The sequence below is a fragment of the Emys orbicularis genome, chromosome 3, assembly GCF_028017835.1.
Source record: "Emys orbicularis isolate rEmyOrb1 chromosome 3, rEmyOrb1.hap1, whole genome shotgun sequence".
Classification (NCBI taxonomy): domain Eukaryota; kingdom Metazoa; phylum Chordata; order Testudines; family Emydidae; genus Emys; species Emys orbicularis.
In genome coordinates, this window is record NC_088685.1 from 138980944 (window position 1) to 139004800 (window position 23857).

At 38.2% G+C, this 23857-nt stretch overlaps 1 protein-coding gene across 1 annotated transcript in view; it reads left to right on the forward strand.

Moving 5' to 3' along the window:
* RYR2 (ryanodine receptor 2) overlaps nt 1-23857 on the forward strand; it is a 527178-nt gene that overhangs the window by 400175 nt on the left and 103146 nt on the right. The window contains exons 76-82 of the mRNA XM_065401458.1: nt 6780-6836; nt 8007-8119; nt 9815-9911; nt 17204-17307; nt 18047-18098; nt 18247-18300; nt 19057-19080. Coding sequence (XP_065257530.1) covers nt 6780-6836; nt 8007-8119; nt 9815-9911; nt 17204-17307; nt 18047-18098; nt 18247-18300; nt 19057-19080 — 501 coding nt within the window. The remainder of the gene's footprint in view (nt 1-6779; nt 6837-8006; nt 8120-9814; nt 9912-17203; nt 17308-18046; nt 18099-18246; nt 18301-19056; nt 19081-23857) is intronic.

Here is a 23857-nt window from a genome sequence, read left to right on the forward strand (position 1 = left end):
GCCACAGCATCTCACTGGAAGCTCATGTTCAGCTGATTATCCACCATAACCCCCAAATCTTTTTGAGAGTCACTGCTTCCCAGGATAGAGTCCCCCATTCTGTAAGTATGGCTTATATTTTTTGTTCATAGATGCATAGCTTTACATTTAGCCATATTAAAACACACAGTGTTTGCTTGTGCCCAGTTTTCCAAGCAATCTAAGTCACTCTGAATCCGTGACTATCTTCTTCATTATTTACCACTCCCCCAATTTTTGTGTCATCTACAAACTTTCAGTGATGATATGTTTTCTTCCATGGATAAAAATGTTAAATAGCATAGGGCCAAGAACCAATCCTTGTGGGACCCCACTGGAAACACACCTTCTTGATGATGATTCCCCATTTACAGACCTATCAGTTAGCCAGTTTTTAATCCATTTGATGTGTGTCATGTTAATTTTACATGGTTGTTTTTTAATCAACAGGTGTGTTACTAAGTCAAATGCCTTACAGAAGTCTAAGTATATTATGTCTACACTATTATCTTTATCACTCAAACTTGTAACCTCATAAAAAAATCAAGTTAGTTTAACATGACTATTTTCCATAAACCATGTTAATTTGCATTAATTACATAACCCTCCTTTAATTCTTTCTTACTTGACTTCTGTATCAGCTGCTCCATTATCTTGCCCAGGGTCAATGTCAGACTGACAGGCCTATAATTACCTGGGTCATCCTGGTTACCCTTTTTAAAAATTGGCACAACATTAGCTTACTTCTAGTCTTCTGGAACTTCCCCAGTGCTCCAAACCGTATTGAAAGTCAGCATTAACGGTCCAGCGAGCTCCTCAGTCAGCTCTTTTATACTCTTGGATACAAGTTATCTAGACCTGCTTATTTAAAAATGGCTAACTTTAGTAGCTTCTGTTTATCGCTGTCTGGAGACACTAGTGGAATGCAAAGAGTGTTGTTATCATCATCATCATATGATGAGAATATCATCTTTTTCCCAAATACAGATCAGAAATATTTATTGAACACTTCTGTCTCTTCTGAATTAGTATTGATAATTCTATCATTTCCATCTAGTAATAGACCAATACCATTGTCAGGATTCTTTTTGTTCCTAAACTATTTTGAAAACTCCTTCCTACTGTCCTTATTCTCTGCAGGCTGTAGAGTTCTCCTTGTGTCACTTGGCTTCCCTTGTCAGTTTTCCACAAATCGTGAGAAGCGCTGTACAAAACACAGTGAGAGACAATTTCTGCCCTGAAGAGAGAGCAGTCTAAGTAGACAAGAGAAAAGGAATATACCATACAAGCAGAATGAACAATGATGGTTGACAAATTTAATGTTCGCTAAACAAAGAGGCAAAGGAAAGGAGAAGGTGCATGGAAGTGAGGTGTAAAGGGACTTGGAGAAAAGAGAAGAGCAGGGGAAGAAGGAAGGCAGATGGAGTAAGGCTAAAGTGAGGAGGCTGTAAGGGAAGGAGTTGTACCTAATGGCCACTTGGGGAAAAGGATGTCCAGAGTGAAAACTGAAATAATCAATCAGGCACTGATGAGGTCATCGGGGTCCAAAGGTCCCTGCTGCAGCTGCTTGTCTCTGCTCCTGCTGGCCAGGTTTCTGGGAGGCCCCTCTGAGGAGATTCTTTCTTCCGCAAGCTCCCATGACTAGTGAGAAGGAGTGGGTCCAGATTGGCCTTGTTGTCCCAGAACTGGGCATCTCCCTGCACAGTTTTGCGTCTGGGTCCTGAGATAACCTTGGTAAGTCCAGCTGGGTCTCAGCTCCCCTCTTTTCCCTATAGTGCAGCCGTACACCTGCAGCTGCTTGTGTCTGCTCCTGATGGCTGTGTTTCTGGGAGTACTCTCCCAGCAGTATCTTTCTTTGCTGAACTCGAGGCTGGGGGAGGGGTGGGATCTCACAGCTCCCTGAAAGGGCAGGGAGGGCTTCTCTCCTGCAAGTTGATAGATTTTATGCAAAATTTCAGAAATTAGGTAGTGTTACAGATTCATCTCAAATTCCTTCCCAAGAGAGTGATGATATTTCACCTTAATCAGCCTATGAACCCCAACAGTTTGGCCAAGTCATCATGCATAATCTGGCAGGTCCTTCTTTATGAATTAGATGTTGAAAAATTATTTGAGTTTCCTACACTAAAATCCACATAGTGTTTTGTTTTGCTTTTACAATAGGTCAAGCTGCATACAGGGAAACCATGTCTAAATAGCAGTCTCACTGCATCAGTCATTGCAGTTTTCTCACAGGCCTGAAACTAGAGGGTATGTTAATGTGCACACAAAGGTGTTTCAGAGTTGGTAGCTCATCTCAGATCTCTTTCTGTCCGGAAGAGTTACAGGTAAACCACATACAGTTCTCTATATAATTACAAAGAATTATTGCTTGGATAGCATCGTGGCTTGAATCCTGGTTCCAGAAGTAGGTCAACTCTTTCAGATCGTACCCTGCTAATGCATTTTTAGGATGCGTCTGTGATTAGTCATTAGCTAGAGAAGACTGCAGTAGCACCACCAGGGAGGAGGAAACTGCTCCTTCACAGGCAGGAAACTGGCTCCTGGTACTTCTGGCAGCAGGCAGTGCTCCATCTTGAAGCCAACCCACCTTCCAAAAAGGTGGTAAACTGATATGCTGCCCTACCAAAGGTGGTGGAGAAGCTATGTACCCCCACGACTGGGAAGATTGTAGCCCCCACTCCCAAGAGGAAATGAAGGATAGTGGTGGGCAGTGACCCCTTCTAAGGGAGACGGAGGCATCCCTCTACCGGCCAGACCTGGATTCCCAGTTGTACTGCCTGCCACGGGAATGTATCTGAGACATTATGGAAGGATTGCTGAGGATCATCCAGCCCTCTGACTACTACTCCATTCTGCTCATCCCTGTAGGCGCTAATGTTACTGTGAGATATGAGTCTGAGCAGATCAGAAGTGACTGCAAGGCTCCAGGAGTGAGGGTGAGAGAGTTGGGGGTGCAAGCGGTGTTCACATGATCCTTCCAGGCAAAGGGCCTAGGCACAGACAGACACGTCTTGGAGGTGAGTGCGGATGGTTTTGCCAGGAAGGCTTTGGCTTCCTTGACTGTGGGATGCAGTTCCGAGGATTGCCGAGCAGAGGTGGGGTCCACCTCTCAAAAAAGGGGAAGAGTATCTTCAAATACAGACTGGCTAATCTGGTGAGGTAGGCTTAAAACTAGGTTCAACGGGAGACAAGCCCACAGGTGAGTCCAGGGCCTGGAGACCTGGGTGAAGGATCAGAATCTGGAGGGAACATGGACAGTTGTAGCAGGGACGAAGGAGAGACCAGAGGGAATATGGACGGGAGATTTAATGAACGTCTTAGATATCTTTATATGGATAAAGAAATATGGGGAATAAGCAGGGAGAAATAGAAATACTAGTGAACAATCACAATTATTACATAAATGTCATCACAGATACTTGGGTGGGGTAATTCATGAGACTGGAATATTGGTATAGAAGGGCACAGCTTGTTTGGGGAGGTAGAGTTGTCTTGTATATCAAAGATGTATACATGTGCACTGAGGTTGAGGAAGGCAGACCTGTTGAAAGTCTCTGGGTAAGAATAAAAGGGGTAAAAAACGAATGGTAATGTAACAGTAGTGACCTACTATATACCACCTAACCAGGAAGAAGAGGTGGACAAAGCTTTTTTTAAACAACTAGCAATCATCCAAAGCACAGGAAAAATACAAAGTACACACTTAGGAAGGAACAATAGGTTGCATAAATACAAAATGGGAAATAACTGCATGGGAAGGAGTACTGCAGAAAAAGACCTGCTGGTAATAGTGGATCACAAAAAATGAGTCAACAATGTAATTCTGTTGCAACTCCCTCCCAACATTATTTTGGGATGTATTAGCAAGAATGTTGTAAGCAAGACACAAGAAATAATTCTTCTACCTTACTCAGCATTGATAAAGCCTCAGCTGGAGTATTGTGTCCAGTTCTTGGCACCACATTTCAGGAATTATGTGGACAAATTGGAGAAAATCCAAAGGAGAGCAACAAAAATGCTTAAAGGTCTAGAAAACATAACCTATGAGGAAAGATTGGGTTTATTTAGTTTGGAGAAGAGAAGTCTGAGGGGGGACATAACAGTTTTCAAGTATGTAAGAGGTTCTAAAGAGGAGGGTGATAAATTGTTCTCCTTAACTGCTGAGAATAGGACAAGAAGAAACAGACTTTAATTGCAGCAAGGGCATTTTGAGTTGGACATTAGAAAAAACTTCCTAACTGTAAGAGTACTTAAGCACTGGAACAAATTGCCTAGGGAGGTTGTGGCATCTCCATCATTGGAGGTTTATAAAAAACAGGTTAGACAAACACATGTCAGTGATGGTTTAGATAATACTTAGTCCTCACTCAGTGCAGGGGACTGGACTAGATGAGCTATTGAGGTCCCTTTCAGTCCCACATTTCTATGATTCTATGATCTTTTACATCTGTTAAGTGTTTTATAATTCTCTTCATAAAAATCCTCTGCTCTTGTTATTTTTTCTGTTAGTGATATATTCATTAAGTTGACATGCAATTAAAATATGTCTGTTTCTGGTTTCAGTTTTATTATTATTATGTTTAATAGCAACATGTATTAGGGCACTACTTGCATTTTTTAGATCCCAGGAATAGGGTTATATTAGAAAAAATTACCTTTGAAAAAAGGAAAAATACCTGTAATATTTATTCTCAGAAGTTATTGTAGTTATTATACTAGGAGCCAAGTTACTCACCCATTTCACCCATCTATTTTCCCTGCAACATTGACAATATTTTTGATTACTTTCCTCAGAAAATGAGCTGATTATTAAAGGCATTTGGGACCATTGCCATTCCTTAGTAGATACTACTTGTTGATGAGGCAGTGTAGTAGCTTTAAAATTAGAACTAGGAGAGTATTCAGTAGCTTTATTCTGAAAAATTGGACCCAAAGGTGGGCATCTGTTATAGTAACTAATTTCCTGAGATCATAGAGGCAGCTATTAGAAACAACTACGGGTAAGTAATTTTCTTTATTACAATATAATTCAAAATGATGGGTTGTGATGACTTATCTCAGTGACTTCTCATGAAAGTTTTGGAATTTTCATCATTTCAAATTTAACCACAATAACTTTCCCTTGTTTTTTCAATAATATTTTAAAAAATTTTGCAGCAAACATAACAGATGCAAATTTGGTTTTCTTCAAGGTCTTGTCTTCTTCCTGTTTTTAGCTGAGTTGATGGTGCCCTTGGAGATTGAGCAACAAGTGCAAAGTCACACAATTCACCATTGGGATCTTCCCACCTTAGAATCCAACCAGTATTTATATTCTCTTGTTTTCTAGTACTTTGCTTTATATTATAAGCTCATGTGACCTCTTTTATTAACATTGTAATAGATAATAGACTATAGCCCAGGTTCTCTAGTGAGGTCAAGCTGTGCGTGGTATAGGACCCAAGAGGGAGGAAAAGGTGGCTTTCCACCACTTTCATATCCACCCAATCTTGAGGTGGACTGGGTGGTCACTAAAGTCTCACTGTTCCTGGCTGAGGCAAGAGGAGTAACTGAAAATTCTAAATATGAACTCTTCACACATTAGGAGACAATTCACTGGATTATATTTGAGAGTCTATTTCCCCCACCTAATTTACCACTCTCAGTTTAAAGTAGATATAAATGGTCAGATTCTCTGGTCCATTAAATGTACATTGCACCGCTCAGTCTGTACAGCGTTGACTGGAACAGGCCATAAATGTCTAGCAACAAATTCTCTTTGTTCAGGAGTTTGGTTTCAGGATGCACATTAGTTAGCTTTAGTATCTGTATCCATTTATGGCCTGATCCTGCAAACACTCTACTAGTTGATGTGAATTCTGGTCCCACTTCAGCAAATTACTCAGGGCTTATCTACACAAACAATTAATTCATGGCCAGCTGGGGTGTGAACCTGCCTCACACTAGCTTGCTGTGGACTAACGGTCCACATGGACCCTGCTGCTGCCTTTTAACAATCTGTTAATTCACTTTGATCTAGTCCTCTTTGAAACAGAAGATCAAAGCACACTAACAAACTGTTGTATCAGCAGGGTCTATGTGGACATTCCATGTCAAACTAGTGCAGGGTAGATTCGTACTGCAACTTGCCACAAACTAAATGTTTGTGTACACAAGCCCTTAAACACATGCCTAACTTTAAACAAGTGAATAGTCCCATGGATGTCAAGAGATTTAAGGAACCTTGTTGAATTGGAGTTCTCTGTTACTAAATTTTTGTAACACTCCTACACTAAAGTAACTGTAAAACCCAAATCCACATCCTATTTTGGACCCGCTGAGATCATTATTTGAGCCTCTCACTCCTTCACACCAGTAGCTGCCCTTTACCATTCAGCCCTAAAAGAAATCTGTGTTTTTTTTAATCTGACCAGTCTGCATACATCCCTGCTCTCTTATTTTCTAATGTATTTCTCTTTAAATTCATATTATGTTTCATTATATGGCCTTGTGTATTTTATTCTCTTTATGTATTTCATATACGTTTGCTTCCCTCATTGAACCGGGTAGTTCCATTTCTTTAATCTTATGTGAAAAATATTAACCATGGGAACAATCAGTTCCATTAATTTTTATGGTACTTTGTTATAGCCCAGCAAAACCCAGTGCTTTCCAGGTGTCATTATGCTGAAAGCTTTGCATATTTCATCTGCAGAGAGGTGCTATCAGGTTTTGCTCTTTCGTGCATGTCTAATTTTTTCTATTTTTATTACTTCCAGAGATCTTCTAAAATGCGCCAGAGATTTTTCTGTTTGGGAAGTATAGAGAGTTTTATAGTAGTTTGTAAATATATTAATAATGAGTTTCACTTTGGGATGTGCTTGGCTGAGTATTAATAGCTCTGATGGCTTCGTTTTGTTTTGTGGTTCTCAATATGAATGCTATACAGTGATTTATTTCATACCCTTTCTCATAACAACTTTGGTTCACTTTTACTCATTCTTTTGGAGGGGGCTGTGGCATTTAATCTGTCTTTCACTGAGATTAATTCTTCTCCACTGTGCTGTGGATGCCCTGTAATTTCTTTGCCTGTTTAATTAAGTGATTCCATTCACGGCTCCTAGGTGTGTTGTTTGTGGGTTTTATTTATTTTGAATGGGTCACTAAACTAATAAAATACTGTTTGATAACTACATTCCCTAAATTCAATTTTGTGTCCTTAAAAATGTTCTCATTGTTTTGTATTTCAAAGTACTGTGGTTTCCTTTATTATGAATGAGAGCATCAAACCTTTCATTAAGGTTACACTTAACTTCCATTGTCCTTTTTGATGATGTGGGGAGGTAGAGAATCTGAGTACACTGGAGCACAGTCAAACAGCATGATGACTCTGTCTGAATTGGTGGTCCAAAGGGGAAAAAAAATCGATTCTTGAGTAAGAATTACGTAGTTTTGAGTAGAATAAAAGAATTGTTTTAGGAGAAAATTTTAACTATGTTCGTTTCCAGCATTCACAGGCAAAACTGAGGTGTTTTAGATCACCTTATGTTCATCCTGACGATACATGCTTAAGGAAGGAGATACAGGGTTATTGGGATAGATAGATAAATTCATCACTTTTCAATGCTGCCTGCCACAGCATGTGTAGTTAGTACTATTAAAATAACTTAATTAAAAAGGTTGTTCTGGCTCTTATAAAAAGAGACATTTTAAAAAAAAAGTAAAAAATAATTTGTTTTTCATTGAATTCCAGTACTACATGAGAGATGGCCTCAGTGACATACTAATCTCTAGTTCAAATGGCCTAGGGTTAGGGTAAGAGTAAAGGAGGAAAATCATGCGGGTCACATAATATTTGTCTGGTCACTTGAATAATGTGTAGAAAACATTTTTGCCAGTTACTTTCTGTTATCTGTTCTCTGACTGTGCCCCGGTTAGTTTTTTATTAAAAGTCAGTCAAGGAAAAGACACATTGTTTATTTTTCATTGTGTAATTTGTCTACCAGGTTGAGCATCCTCAGAGGTCCAAAAAGGCAGTGTGGCACAAACTGTTGTCCAAACAGAGAAAAAGAGCAGTAGTGGCCTGCTTTAGAATGGCTCCATTATATAATCTGCCAAGGTAAGAATGATGTGGCGAGCGTCAAACGAAGGAAATACACATACCCAGGTTCTATAATGTTGTTTTCTGTTTTTATCTCCGAAATGAAAATGTACAATGATTTATTACATTCTTGTCGTCTGTCTTTTGAAAAGAGCTGCTAAAAGTGCTAAGTGAAAAAAGCTGATCATGGCATTTTCTCTTCTCTGTAAATCCTTCTGTTACGTTCCTCTTGGTATACATTTTCTTTCCTATTGGTCTGCATTTACATCCAAATGCAGTGCTCGAGCTCATGGCCCAAACACAGGATTGTGCACCCCAGAAACCACTACATGATCATGAGGGGAAGTAAATCTCTCAGGCCATGAATCAGCTGTGGGGCCACAGTAATTATTAGGTGCACACTTGTCACAGGACAGAGGGCTGGGATTATTCAAATAGTAATGAATCCTAATCTTCCCATAATTCCACCCTGGAAGCTCTCTACATGATGTCTTCCCTCTGCATCCTGCTCCTCCAGGCTGCACAAAGAGTCCCTGCTCCTCCTTGTGCAGCAGAAGTACAGAATCCACGACCCGAGAAATCTCAGTGGCTGTGGAGGAAGGGGCTGGATTTGCCCCTAGACACATTGCTGTTTGGCCCAGTCTAGCAAAAAGTATTGCTAGAATGTGTGTGTCCATTGTACAACATGCTACTCTCTCCAAGAGATCATTTGGCCTGTTGCCAAGCCTCAGTCAGGAAAAGGGAATTCTGTATCAAGCACAAAAGCCATGACAATTGCCAAGGTTGAGTCTGTGATTCTGCCGCAGGGAAGGTGGCAGTGGTTTGGGCTGTCACATTGGATTGATTTTGGCCTTATGTACCTGCTTCTAAAAGGAAACTACTGCTATATATAGGGATTGAGACACCTTTGCCACTAGTTATTCTTACTTTTTAAAAGTGGTTCAATGTGTTTCTGCATATATGCCTATTGGAGTTGTATATTTTTATTAATTCTGTTTCACTCTTCATTCACCCCAAACATTTGAAAATGATTGCTGAAATGAATGAGGATTAATAAGATTATTCTATTGAGGTGTACTCCACTGATTCAATTATAAATGTGAAAAGTTTGTTTTTGCTTATTATCTTGCAAGTATCTCTGAAATAAAAACATGGTCCTAAATTCACTTTACTCTGCATTGATTTAATTTTGCTTATTTTGAAATAAATTAATTTATGATTTTGAATATGCAAATTTAATCATGAAAATTAAAAATACAATTACTTGGCCATCAGTCCAAACAAAAAGGCATCCATGGCTGTGGTCCCAGCAGTATAGTGTTAAATGAAAATTTTACAGTCAAGATGAAACACACTAATGTAATCCCACAAGATCATCATCGTTGAAAGGATTGTATTTCTCTATTACTATTTTTAATTGCTTCAAAAGATACTTGAATGATTAGATCTTGGAATAATTTATTAAACTCTGACACTAGTTTGCGTAGATGTTTTTAATGCCAGACACTTTTGAATAGGGGACATCAGTGAAAATTCTAGGGCAGACTTAATTAAACAAATGGATATTTTTTTACAGGTCTTACCAGGAAATATTGCTCCCCTGTGCAAGTGGTTGTTGTAATAGCTGAAAAATTCTCTGAATAAAATGAATTTATATTGAGCAAATCTTCTTTTTATAGATTAATAGTTTTGTTTTAAATATTCTCTTTTTAGGCATCGAGCTGTCAATCTCTTTCTTCAAGGTTATGAAAAGTCTTGGATTGAAACAGAAGAGCATTACTTTGAAGATAAACTGATCGAAGATTTAGCGGTATGTTCTGGGTGCAGGGATAATGGGATTGTAGATTATATTTATTGATAATCATATATAATGAACAGACAGATATTTAAGGAAAAAGAACAAAATATAAAACCAGGGTATTAGTATTGGCCCCGACAAGACCTTCCCTTAGGAGCACCCGCAGAAGTTGCATAGGGGGAGGAAATCTATTAGGGAGGTAGAGCTTGAGCCCTGCAGAAAATGCCATGGTTCCTACTCCAAACCCGTCAGATCCTGGGAGCCATTGGCAAATAGGCTCTGTGTTCTTGTCTACTGCTGAGCCTCCTCCCACTCAGTAGGGCCTGGGTGAAGGGCACGAGTCCTGAGGAGATGGCTCAGCCCCACCTTTCACACTGCGGGCCCAGTTCAGTGCACACTGAAGTCAGGTCTGAGTCTTAGCATTTTGTGAAGGGTCCCCTCCATACACAAAGGTAGGGGAGGAAAACTGGGCTGCTATTATTAAAAAACAAAATGTTTAATTTGATTTTAACTGTTTTGAGTTTATGCTGAGAGAGACTGTGAACTGTTTTGAAGCAGACAAAGATTGAAACAGAAGAGGGAATACGATCAATAAATTGACAAAATGTCAATGAGATTTCTACTAGTAGGAGGCAGGATAATTGTTTTTTGCCTAAGTTTTAAAAACCAGTTAGTTTTGTTGAAGTCAGTTTTCTGTAGATCTCTTTTTGTGCAATGCATTACATTGTCAGCGTAAAATACAATTTTCCTGATTGGATTAGAATTCGATTAACTGGACAGCGGTTATAAAAACAAGAAAATATTTAACATTGTTCTTACCTGTCTACAATAATTGTTTACAACAGGCTATTTAAAAATAATCAATTCAGAATCTAGCTTTCAGCAACTTTATTATAACAAATTAAATTTCTCCATTTTTTGTAATGTAGTCAAAAGATAACATACAGTTGAAAAGCATATTTTAACAATGATTTTTATAGATTTTGTCTTTAATAGCTTTGAGCAATTCTGAAGATTTCTGAAGATCATCTAGAATTTGAGAAACAGAATATTGTAGAAACATTGTTATAAAGAGAAATGAATAGAAGCATATATTAAGATATTAACCCAACAAAAAGCCTTAATTTATTACATGATCAACTATGATTTTGTGAGGATTAGACAGCCAGTCTATTCAGAGTCTAAACACTTATATAACGTCATGTGCTCAAGTATAACAAATTTAACACTTTAATGTCCGGCATTTCTCTTTCCCTATTTTTTAAATGGTAGGATCTAGTGGGGTTATGAGAAGTTGGAAAATGACATAAACTAAAGAGTAGAAGATGTCAGTGATTAGAGCATAATTAGACCCTTCTCCATGCATAACTGATCCTTGCTTCCTCCACCTATGCATGATGTTGGGCTTTTTCTCCCTTGTGTGTATAGTGTTATGTGACTCCACTGTCTATTTTGGCCTCATGCTGTTAGTTATATCCCCTAGACAGATGAGAGCACAGAAGAGTTCATTAAAAAAAAATCTTTTTATTGCAGATATAACTTAATAAATTCACACACACTAAGAGGGTAATGCATTTAATAGCAGCTAGTGCCTCTTTAAAATGTTTACAAATAGAAACCTCTAACAAGAACACTTAAAGAATTGTTCCTGATCTTTGGAAGTAAACAATGGATAAATTATTATAGTTGTTTATAGCAATACACACAGCCTAATTTCAGACTGCTCAACTTCTGAACTCCTGAACATGCTATGCGCTGACATCCACTGTTCCTGCAAAATCTTTAAAACTAGAATCCACTTATGTGCAACTAACCTTGCATCTTGGAGGGCACACAAAAGCTCATAGTCTTGGCCGGAGTGGGGGCCTCCTGCTGCACCATTCATACATTGACCGAGAGAGAGACCAGAAATAGACACACCCTCGTGATATTTATTTCATGTATGAGTTTATTTCTATGATATCCACCCCCATGTATCTTCAAAAATTTAAAAAAGCAGGGCTCAGTGGCCTCGAGAAAAGAAGGGGAAAATAAAAAATAACTGTAAGGGCTTTGAAAAAGGAAACACAAAATGTTCATAGATAAATTAACCAAAATATAATAGAAAGTCTTTACACTGACCCTGGCTGTCAGAACTACTTTGTGACCCCAGAGGCATTCCCCAAAATTGCAAGAAGTGACAATTTTGTGGCAGCAGGGTGTGGGTGTGCATGCAAACGTGGTACAGTAACTAACTTACAATAACATGAAGGGCCCTCTCTTCACTATCTAGTCACCTTTCCTCCTCATCTCAGCATGATGTGTATGTATGTTCTGGGAAGATCAAAATAAACTCTGTACCAGCAGATGGCTAGAAGTCTCACACCAGTATGCCTTTTGGGGAACACAAAGCAGATTGGCTGCTGCAGTGCCCTTTAATAGAGGGCAGCATGCATTCCCTCCATGCCAGCTCTGTTCTGATGGCTGGTGTAGGAGGAGGAAGGAACTGTTGAAGTTAGCACCATAGATTACAATACAGTCTCCCAATCTTAGAAGCTCCTTGCAGGGTCAAGCACCCTGTTCACATGCAGAAGGACAGCCAAGGGTGTCAGACACTTGCTATAAAAACCAAAGTAATCTGGAAAATTTCTCATGAAAGGAAATCATTATTTCTATTTTATTTGTCCTTTCCTCCAATAATAGAAATGGAATTCACCTTTTCCTGCCCCTTATTCCCTGGCTTCTCAAAATTCCACCTATGGGCCAACATTTTGCTATTCAAAGTGTGATTATTTCAGTCTGACATGCTAAACCCAAAAGGAAAGCCCTACCAAGTCTGGTACATTGAAAAGGCAATTTGGTGGGTTTCTGCCACAGCTGCATTTTCTCCTCTTGGGAATGTTTCAACATTGTCACATTTTAATGTATGAGGTGATGATACCAGCATCAATACATTTCAGGGTGCCACTCCCTTCACAAAGAGAAGGACAATGTTGGTTTCAGCCTGAAGTCTCTCACCAGGGTCACGCTGTAGCATGGAAAAGTTTACTTTTATTGAAAAGTATCACAAAAATAAATTGAGATTTTTAATCTATTTTTTAACATTTTGACTATGGTGCTCTACAATAATGGGGGTTTATCTGAAATTAAATCAGATGGCTTACCATGCCTTCCTTTTTTTAATGTTCTGTTACAAAAAACACTGTTCCTATATTTAATAAAAAGACAGAGATTATATATGCACCTGAGTTCATATGGATACACTTGATATAATATAACTTCTGGCAGTAAACTATGTTGAGAAACTATTACTGAGTGCAGTTATTTAACAGGAATGATACTGAATCAATTAATGTTAGTGTAACTCAACTTCTATTGTGTGGCACTTCAATGTTTAGAAACACTATAATTAAAAATGTTCCCAATTAATTTTTTTATAGATTCATACATTCCAAGGCCAGAAGGGACCACTGTGATCATCTAGTCTGACCTCCTCTATAGCACTGGCCATAGAACTCCCCCAAAATAATTCCCAGAGCATTTGTTTTGCCCACTTTTGTTAAGTTTGTTCAGGTAGTGAATTTTACATTTAAATAAATGTAAATCAAAATTTTATTAATTAATAAATTGAAAATTAAGAACCCCTGCATTCCAGAAACACCAGAAAACCCATTTGTTCTCATTGCCATGCTAGAGTATAATAACGCAATGAATTCCATTTAACACAGTCATTGGCAAATTGATTCCTACATTTAATTTGAAGTAGACCTTTGAAATCCAATATCGTGGATTAAAAAATTAACACAACTTCCACTCTTTAGCTTGATCAGTTTTTATAACGTTAGGCAAGTGTTTTGGATGATGAAATCATGGGTTATAGAAAGTTGTCATTTAATTAAAGAGAATAAAGAGCCCATGGAGGGCCCGCTATGATGATCAAATATGACTGCAATTATAATTTGCATTATTCAGACATAATTATCTGTTGTAAGCACTGACTTGTATTCCTAAATGTTTGTGCACACTCCTGGTCCTGGATAATAACAATGGTGACTTATTTCACTGAAAATGGGCTAATTTAAAGGCTTTATGAGACAGGCACTGCCATATCTGACAGGAGCCAAACCCACAGCTTCATCCAGTAAGTATTCGGTACAGCTGAATGGAGAGGGAGGGGTGAATGAGCCATTTGTAGCTCTCTGATAATTGGCCCAGTTCAATACTGATCCAATCACTCACACAATTCAGAGCAGTATTAGATCTGCTCTAAACTACACCTGCTAGCTATTGCCCAAAGGACCTGGTACACTAGCTAGGGATAGTAGGAATTGCAGCAGCACTCTAGCTACAACCTCTATACCAGAAGGGCTAGAAGTGGATAGCCTAGAAGCCATCTCGGTGCCATATGAGTATGGAATCCACAGCTAGCCCTCAAAGCTGGCTTTCTAGCTCCTTTGCAAAGAGACTGGAGCAGATCAGATCATTTGACCCAGGATCTTTTAATATTTCAGTTTCCTCATCTGTAAAACAGGAATAATGAGGATGACAAATAAGCAGTGGATGTGCTTAAGTACTTTGAGATTCTTGGAGTGAAAATTGAGAATTGTTGTTTGTGGATTTAATATGGTGTCCTTTTTCAGGCTTAGCTGCCTTTTCCTGACAGGGTGATTTAACCCTTAGTCCTTACAATGGAAAGTCATTTGGTGTTTTGCCTGAGTAAGGTCTTCAGGAAGAAATTCACAAAGGAGTTTAGATCTTACATCACTTTTCCTTTTAGAAAAACAGAATTATCTGTGGGAATTTACAAAATGTACTCTCTTTTTAAAAGCAATTCAGTGAAGTGAAGACTTATCCTGCATGCTTATCTTTTCAATAAAGTTATAGAAAATATAGCTACTAGTGACTCACTATATTATTATGTGAGGGAAATCGCTCTCTGAGTGAAATTCACTTTTGTGTGTACGACCAGCACCTATTTTGAGGTCTTAAGCGATCTCAAGTGATCCTTAAGCCTCTTGCTGAAATTCTTCATAGGTGAATTTCTGCATTAATTTGTAAGTATGGGAAAGTCCCTATTTTCTTTGAAAAGTTAAAAGTGAACAACTGACTCCTTGTGAGTAACTTTGAAATACTTTCTAATTACATTTAAATTCCTTATGTATCCTGTGTGTTCTGTGTCTCTCTTCCTTACACTTTGTGACTAAAAACATTTTAAAACTGGATACGTTTGTTTTAAAAATAAGAATGGTTACTGTTCCTTATTCCCCACCTGAATTCATGCTTCACAGTCAGAAAGAGAGGATTATACATTCATCTAAGGAATAAGGATTTGAAACCATTAGGAAAGAGATAATAAGACAGAAAATATCAAAATCATATGATATCATAATGCCATTATATAAATCCTACACCTTGAATATGTGTGCAGTTCTGGTTGCCCCATCTCAAAAAAGATATTAGAATTGAAAAAGGTATAGAGAAGGGCAATAAAAATGTTTGAGGATATGAAACTGCTTCCATATGAGGAGAGAGTAAACAGATTGGGACTTTTCAGCTTGAAAAGAGACACAACTAAGGGTGGATATGATAGAGATCTATAAAATCATGAATGATGTGGAGAAAGTGAATAAGGAAGTGTTATTTACTACTTCACATAACACAAGAACCAGGGTAACCCAATGAAATTAATAAGCAGCAGGTTTAAAACAAGCAAAAAGAAGTACTTCTTCACACAGCGTACAGTCAGCCTATGGAACTCATTGCCAGGGGATGTTGTAAAAGCCAAAAGTATAATGGGGTTCAAAAAAGAATTACGGTACATAAATTCTTATTAATCTCAGGAGTAGATTAATTATCAGCAGATACCCTCAATAATAAAGACCAAAGGAAGGAAATGTGAAAGTGCTCATATATAATCAAAGTTGTTTAAAATAGAATTTGCTGTGTTCTGCCCCAATGGCTACTCACCTCTCTTTGACTTCATTGGGAGTTGCACATGTATATCTCAGAGTACAATAGGGTTCCAGTGTATTTTCCCTGAGGGTTTCTTTCCTGATGTTTAAAGCAGGGACTCCCAAACTTTTTCATAATGTGTGCCACTTATTAACAGGACTTTTGAATACCTAATCTCCTTGCAATTGTCATGTGGCCAACCCCCTCCTATTGTGATCAAATAACATGCCTGTGACAACAATTGTTGACATGGAATATTAATCTCAGCTATGCATTGGGCATATTTTTATCTGTATTTTAATGTATTTGGGCAGGTGGAAATGAGGAGGAGCCAGCACCACGTGCTTAGGCAGTTCTCCTGGAACCACCACCACGTGTTCTCTGGAACATTGATGGTCAACATAGTACAGTTTTGGGGACCCCTGGTTTGCAGACTGAAACTATCTGAAGTACTATGCTGTCATATGAAAGTTGGCTTTCTACTAATTCATGGAGGCTCATAAGACCAGGTTAAAAATAATGCTTTGAAGATACTTTCAAATCCAAACCTTTAGGGGGTGCTCTGTCAATTGCCACTTTATTAATCATTGTAAAAAGAGAAGTCAGCCCTAACTAGAGGATTGTAAACCTAAAATTAAAAATTACCCAACCAAGCAAAGATGCTCTTTTCTAAGTATGGAAAAACTTGGGCCAATGTAGAGCTTTAAAGTGAGAAGAAAAAAAATTCTACATTAACAGTAAAAATGCGGACTGTCCAAAGGATCCACCCATGCCAACTTTAACACTGTTATTGGTAGACATGAAATCCCCCATCTTAAAGTGATGAGGAGGGCTGCAAGTTTGGGTTACAGCCCCTCCCCCACCGCACAATGCATCAGGCTCTTTAGGGAGCAAGAAGCAGCATGGTTGGCAGGTCACAATAGGCACCATAAAGTAGTAGGAGCAGGGAAGAATTCTTCACTCTGCTGAGGCAGGCTGTTACAGTAAGGTAGGAGCAGATAGTTAGTGCCTTGTCAGCCTTAAGGTGGTAGCCCATACTGTGTTCAGGCTACCCCCCCAACTTAATCCTGAAGACAGTAGTGGTAGGGTTTGGGGTGGTATCCAGGGAAGAGGGGGAGTAGCTATTATGAGGAATGGGATGATGCAGGGTAAATTTTCATGGTTTGAGTGTGTTCAGGATTCTAGCCTACCTGTTCCCAAAGGTACTCCGTGGAGCTGGACTTCTAAATCCTCGTTATCTAGGAAATTCAAAGAGCCCAAATGATATGTATTACTATAGTATATCTAATACAAGTTTCACAGTCTGACAGATTTCACAACAAATAACGTAGAATGCATATATTTTTTTCTATTCCAATTTTCTTTCCCCACAGAAACCTGGAGAGGAGCCACCAGAGGAGGATGAAGGCATTAAAAGAGTTGATCCGCTGCATCAGCTTATTCTGCTTTTCAGTCGAACAGCCTTAACTGAAAAATGGTAAGGTTGGTGGGAGGGGCTGTAAAATTTCTGCAAATTGTCTAGCTGCTTCCATTTTTTAAATTGCAGCGGTTTGCCATGCAATATGTCACATATGCAAATAGTGTAGCTAAGCAAGCACTAACGGATTTGCATGTACCTGCACATGTAGGGCCTGATTCTTAATTACATTGGCAGAGTGGCATAGAGGGGCCTTACCATAAATGAGAAGCAGGTACATGGAATTTTCTGCAGCAAACAGTTCTGCCTACAAATGTCAATGCCACGTTTATGGTTGCTGTTGAAAATCTGTCCCGTGGTGTCCTCAGTAATGTCCGTATTCCACATTGAAAGGGACACCCACAGCTTGAAAATTGTGTTACTTCTAATCCAGCATTTTCAGATAACTCCTAACAATCCTACAACTGAAAGAAATTAGAAAAAAAATCTATTTTCAGTTTGTTCAGCTCTATGTGTGTAGTCAATTTCACTGTTCAGCCTGTATTAGTTTATTAGTTTCTTCCCTTCCTGAAAAGACCCTTAGAATTAATAGGGGAACAGAAATACCCTTATAAAAAAATTAAAGGAGGTTAAAAACAAAATTCAGGACATCCTATTTAAAAGGTGTGCTGTTGGAAACTAGAATTATTTAAAATGTTCAATTTTCTGGTCCTCTTCTGAATATTTGAGGGTTTCAATTGTTTATGGAGATGCTGTATTACATTAATGGTTACAGTGTTTCTCCCCTTCTATTCCCTAGCAAACTGGAGGAAGATTACTTGTATATGGCATATGCTGACATTATGGCAAAGGTAACTTTTTCCCCATCTTTTGCATTTACCTTTTAATAAGAGAATGTAAGGGAGATTGAAAGAGTTTTGGTGTATATCGAGCTGGGGCCATGTTTTTTTTTTTAAAGCAAACTTTATTTGTGAATGTTTTGTTTTTACATGGTCTCAGAGTTGTCATGATGAAGAGGATGATGATGGTGAAGAAGAAGTGAAGAGTTTTGAAGTAAGTTTGAAGTCCTCTTTTTTGTTTCTTGTTTCATATTATACATTATTCCATAGCTTCTAACTGACATTTATGTTTCTTGCTTCATGGCTTCCTGCAACTTATTATGTAAATGAACTGCATGTCAGAAGCTGGATTGACAAATATGAATAATCAGATTCATAGTAGTAAAACAGAGAGAAAAGATAGTGTTACATAATTATATATATATATACATGCACACACACTTATATATAAAATTGATGAGTGAACCTTAAAAGAGTCAGTTTGGACAAACATATAACAGTTCAATTGCTATCCTGAACCACAAATGATTCTGAAAATCTGATGAGAACAAGCTGACAAGATTTCCAATGGTGACTGAGTTTGGATGGGTAAGAAATATTGAAAGAATAGTGTTTATTGCAATGATATTGTATATACAGTAGCAGTAATTAATCAATTATTTGCATCTCTGTTTATAGAGCAATGACTGTTAAGAAAAGGTCAATATTTATCCACAGTTAGCACGTTATTTCCGATGTTTAGAATAGGAAATAACTGCAGTAACTCAGACACTACTCTACATTTACTGTAGATTAATGTTGACTTTGTAATAGTGATCACTATATGAGAGGGCACAGGGTCTTGTGACTAAAGCACAGAAATGAGAGACAGGAGATCTACATATATGTTTGATCAATCTCTTATCTGCAAAATATTTCTGGATATTTTTTCTTATTGCTATTTCACTTCTTGTCCTCACCCTTTCTTAAGGTCACAGGATCGCAACGCAGCAAGGTAAAAAAAAAATGTGTGTATTTGTCTGGGTCTAATTTTGTGACTTTTAGCTTTTAGACCCAACATCTTGGATAAGTTCATATAAAGGGTCTTTAAAATATTTCTAACTATTTTCAGCTTTTGCATAATTTATCTTCACAGTACCCTTCATCTGAACAAAAATGTATTCGTCTTAAAACTCCAAGGATTAATAATATGAAACTTTTTGACCCCATTAAATACAAAAACATTTTTCCCTTCTAGTGAAAATGGAATAACCTTTGACTTATTTTTTCATATTCTCTTAATATTCTTGCCAACGGTACTTTTAAAAAAATGATTGCTGGACTTATTCCAAGAAATGCCAGTTATCACTCTTTCATTTCTATAGTTGAAACTGTTCTTCTTCAGATCGGAAGGGAATACAGTCGTACTTTTGCTTTCTTTTAACAAGCCAACTTTGTGTGGCACCATATTAATCCAGGAACATGCTGCTGATCCATCCAACAAAGTCGTAGTTCCAGTGTTCTTCACAGCCTAATATCAAGTGTGTTACCTTTTCTGCAATTTAAATTATTTGGAGTAGATTGACACTCTTTCCAAAGTCTTCCACTAATTTAAAGATCTAAATATAGAATTGTAGATTAAGTGACCGTTGGTCATTTAATCTAAAATATTTGTAACATGTTCAATGAAAATGGTTGGTTGTTATTATCTTCAGTCTTCATTATGGGGCACCAGGTAGAAACTCTATAGTTAGGGTTGCAATCTAAAATGGGCTTAAAATGGGGCATTTATTTCTGTTTCTCTCAAAAAGCATGTAGCCAGGTGGTGTGCAACTTCACAGAGTTAGTTTTTATGCCCATTGAATTTCCTACATAAGCTTTGTGTGGTTTCTCGTCAGAAGCCTTTGAATTTCAGATCCAGCTGAAGTTTTTGCTTGGCAGTCTTACTTTCCATTGTTGACTGATATCTATTTTAAAAAAAAAAAATTGTCTGTCTACAAAAAACTTGCTAGATTGGTGTGCCCAGAATAGATCTAGTGCAAGAGGTAGTTTGATTGTTGGATTTAGGGCCATTTTTAATTGCTGTTCTCCTGATAACTGCAAGTTTATGCACGGTGCATACAAACCTGATGGTTGATTGGGACTAGGAATGCACATGCCTGATGGTTGGGCTCCTGGCAACAGGCACAAGACTCCAGCCACATGATGGGACTAAGAGCACATACAACTTGCTCCATCAGGAGTTATGTTTTTCTGTCAGATTTTATCTTACAAAAGAGGGAGGTTTTTGTGCAGCTGCTGATACATGAAGGTTTATTCATAGGTGCTGACAGATAAAATATACTCCATGATGAGCTGCATTTCTTCCTCCCACAAGTCTGCAAGGCCTTTATCTAATCACCAATAAATGAAGCATTAAAAAAGCCTAGGAAACTAATACACAAAAAACATTGTGTGGCAGCAGGTGCAGTTGATACACATACAACATGCATGACCCAAACCCACACAAGCAAGGAAACAATAAGCTCTAAAAAACCCACACTCCTTTCCTGCAGGACAGGAGAAAATGTTAAGGCTTCAGGAATACAATTGTCTGTTTAGAATCCCAATGTTGAATGCCGTTCACTTATTCCATGTTCTGTGGGTCTAAAAAATAGTGACAGTCTAATGTGTATGATGATCAACTTTCTGCAATTTCTTCACAATCAGAACCTCAGAATAGTCATTCTTAGACAAGGCTTTAAGTAAAGGGACATGGTCAGCCCATGTCCTGTGCAGTTTACTCTTGCTTTTTGGCACGAATAATCCATATTGGGGCCTCTGTGTGAGCAGCACACAAGTCAGAATATAAACCCACAGTAATGATGTTCAGGCCTTAGTATGTGCCTGTCTGCACCCTAGTGCAATATTGGGGTACAGACCTCATGCATTTGCTCCCCTGGTATTTATTTTTCATTAGTAAGATTATTTTTCCTCCTTGCTGTTTGTCTCTAAGATCACTAACTACCCAGTTATAAAGATATAGAAATAACTCTGTGGAGTCCTTGATTCTTCTATTTGATAAAAAAGTGCTTCCAATCAAAGTGCCTCACTGGATTGAATACAAACTGGTCTTCACCAAGCATGTTATATGTTAGTGCTATTAATATGGATGGGGTCAGGGTGCAAATGGAGGATCAAAAACACAGTTCCACTTCATAAAATAAATCAGTTGAATCTGGGAAGAGGAGAAAAGGGAAGAAGAGTAAAAGATGGCACCACTCAGCTATTAGATTTCGCAATGTGCACATCACCCAGTTGCTGGGCACATATACTGAAACTTATATTGTTTAATAACATCTAATAATTCAGTGAGACTCTCAGCTTAGGATCCTGCTCTTTAGAGATCATCAATATTGTGGTCCTTTGGAATAGCTTATGTAAATAGAGTGGCTGTACCTTGTGTCCTGAAAGTCAAGAAACTCGGGTTCTGTCAGAGCAATGAGGGGAAACCCGAGAATCACGGACATCTAGCGAGAACCATTTCTTAGAGATATGTTAAAAATTTAAATCATTGTTTGTTATTGGCTTTCACCGGTCGTGAGGGACATGAATCCAAGTCTGAAATTGCGCCTCCATCACTTCCAGACCTCAGTGGGAAAGCTTAGGCAAAAGTCATCCTTGGAGGATATGAGGACACATTCTGTTCCCCTGCTCCAGAGGAGTAAAGGTTCCTTAAAGGGCATGGATAAAGCTATCAGAGAATTCTCCGAACACAGGGGCTGTGCTGACTTAATGACTTGATTTAGTTGGGGTTGGTCCTGCTTTGAGCAGGTGGTTGGACTAGATGACCTCCTGAGGTCTCTTCCAACCCTAATCTTCTATGATTCTATGATACATATTAGTCTCCGGAACAGCTCAGGATTAGAGGCACAATAGTTGTGTTTTCCAAACCTAACATGGAACTGCCTTCCTATTTAAAAATATAAATAAAAATGAAAAAATGAAAAAAAGTGTCATTTATACATATTTAATAGTTACTACCAAATTTCCAAAAATAATCTCTAAAACTGAACCTGCAGAAAGTTAGATACATATGTTATGAACAAAATGTGCATTTGCACACTCAAACAGGATGGTTAACTGCTCAGTTACCCTGTTTGCATGTGCAAATACTGTTTTCTTGCATTGTTGCAGGCACAATTTCAGAGGACACTTTTGTCAACATTTGGTCCTTAGTTGGTAAGTTGAAGATTTTTGAGTAGCCTATTAGACCTGCATTACAAAACAACAGTTGCTTGGCTCCTTTGAAGAGTTTTTAATTTATTTTTTAAAGAGCAAAATGAAGACAAAAATAATTCAAATTGTTTCTGACAATTAGTTAATAGAATGCTGGTGATTTTTGGCCAACAGAGCAAGATGCAGAAAACTTGCCTCGTTAAAAGCTGTAAAACTAATAGCCAAATTCTGCCTTCCCATGTTGCATGATGAACTTCCATCTACTTCAATGTGAGCCCAGTATGCATATCTGGAGGAAAATTTGTTTCCCTTGTTGATTATCATGATAGTTGAAGGAGACATTATCCTGAGACTTGTGTATGGCATGTTTAAAAAGATGTTCTCTCTCAAATTTATTTTATGTAACTAAGGTTCGTCCCATTAAAATGATCCACACATTGAATTTGATTTCTTGCCAGAGGCTTTGTATATAGAAATTAAAGGTACTTAGACATCCCCAGTTGTCACTTTTATTATCTATTCAATTTTATTTTTCTAAAATCTCTCTTTCTGGTTCAGTGATTTATTCATCAGTTTTACACACATTCTAGATACAGCCCTGTTCCAAATAAAGTCTGCACACACTTGATAGAGTCAAACTCACCCAATCCTGGGGACTTGACTTTATCAACAGAGAAACTAATATCAACATAACACAAATTCCAGCTCAAGATTCCCCTCTGTGTGTAGCTGTTTCAAGGGTTTTTCCTGATGGACCTCTCTCTACCAAATTCTACAGTTAAATGGATCTGTGAAAACAACCAATTTTCCTTGAAGAAAAAATAGTGTGGCAAATTTGTAATTTGTTGCAAGAGATTTGAATTTCTGAGCAAAGTTGTGTTCACTGACAGAAATGGTGAAATGTCACCCTACAAATCCTATATAAATCTAGAGCCAAAAATCTGCTACTAAATGTTCACATCTCCTATTACAGTCAAAGGGATAATGCAGAATTTAGCATTCTGAGTCTGCATGAAAAAATTTTGAAGTGAAAAATGGATACGTTTGTTGCATAGCTTTATGCACAGTTTAATCCTTAAGTTGTTCTAAATGAAGGACTCCATATTGCATACTGGCACTTAGAAAAAACTCCTGAAGCCAATGGATATTTTGCCTGTATAACAAATGCAAGATCAAGCTGACAAAAAAGACCAATAGTTTTACTCTGTCATAGCCCAATCCCCAAACCCTAGCAACATGCTTGAATAATGGTGGGGGAAGGAGTAGTAGGGGAAGAGATCTCTTTGTCATAGGCTAGACAACATTAGTGGAGTGACTCCAAAGCTGATATTGAGGCCTATTGTTGCTGTTTGTCTGCTGCATGGGGAGCAACAGATAGTGAATATGCAAAATTCACCAGTCCTGACTACCTCATGCCACTGAGTGAGGGGACATGGAGTGATCCCCTGTGAAGCTGGGCTGCACGGGGCATTGGTGGTTCAAACCTTCTATATGGGCTCTCGAATCCTATGCACTCCCCCTGCTGCAGAACAAAGGAACCAAACTGGTTCTGGCTAGGCCCTCAGTGGTCAAAG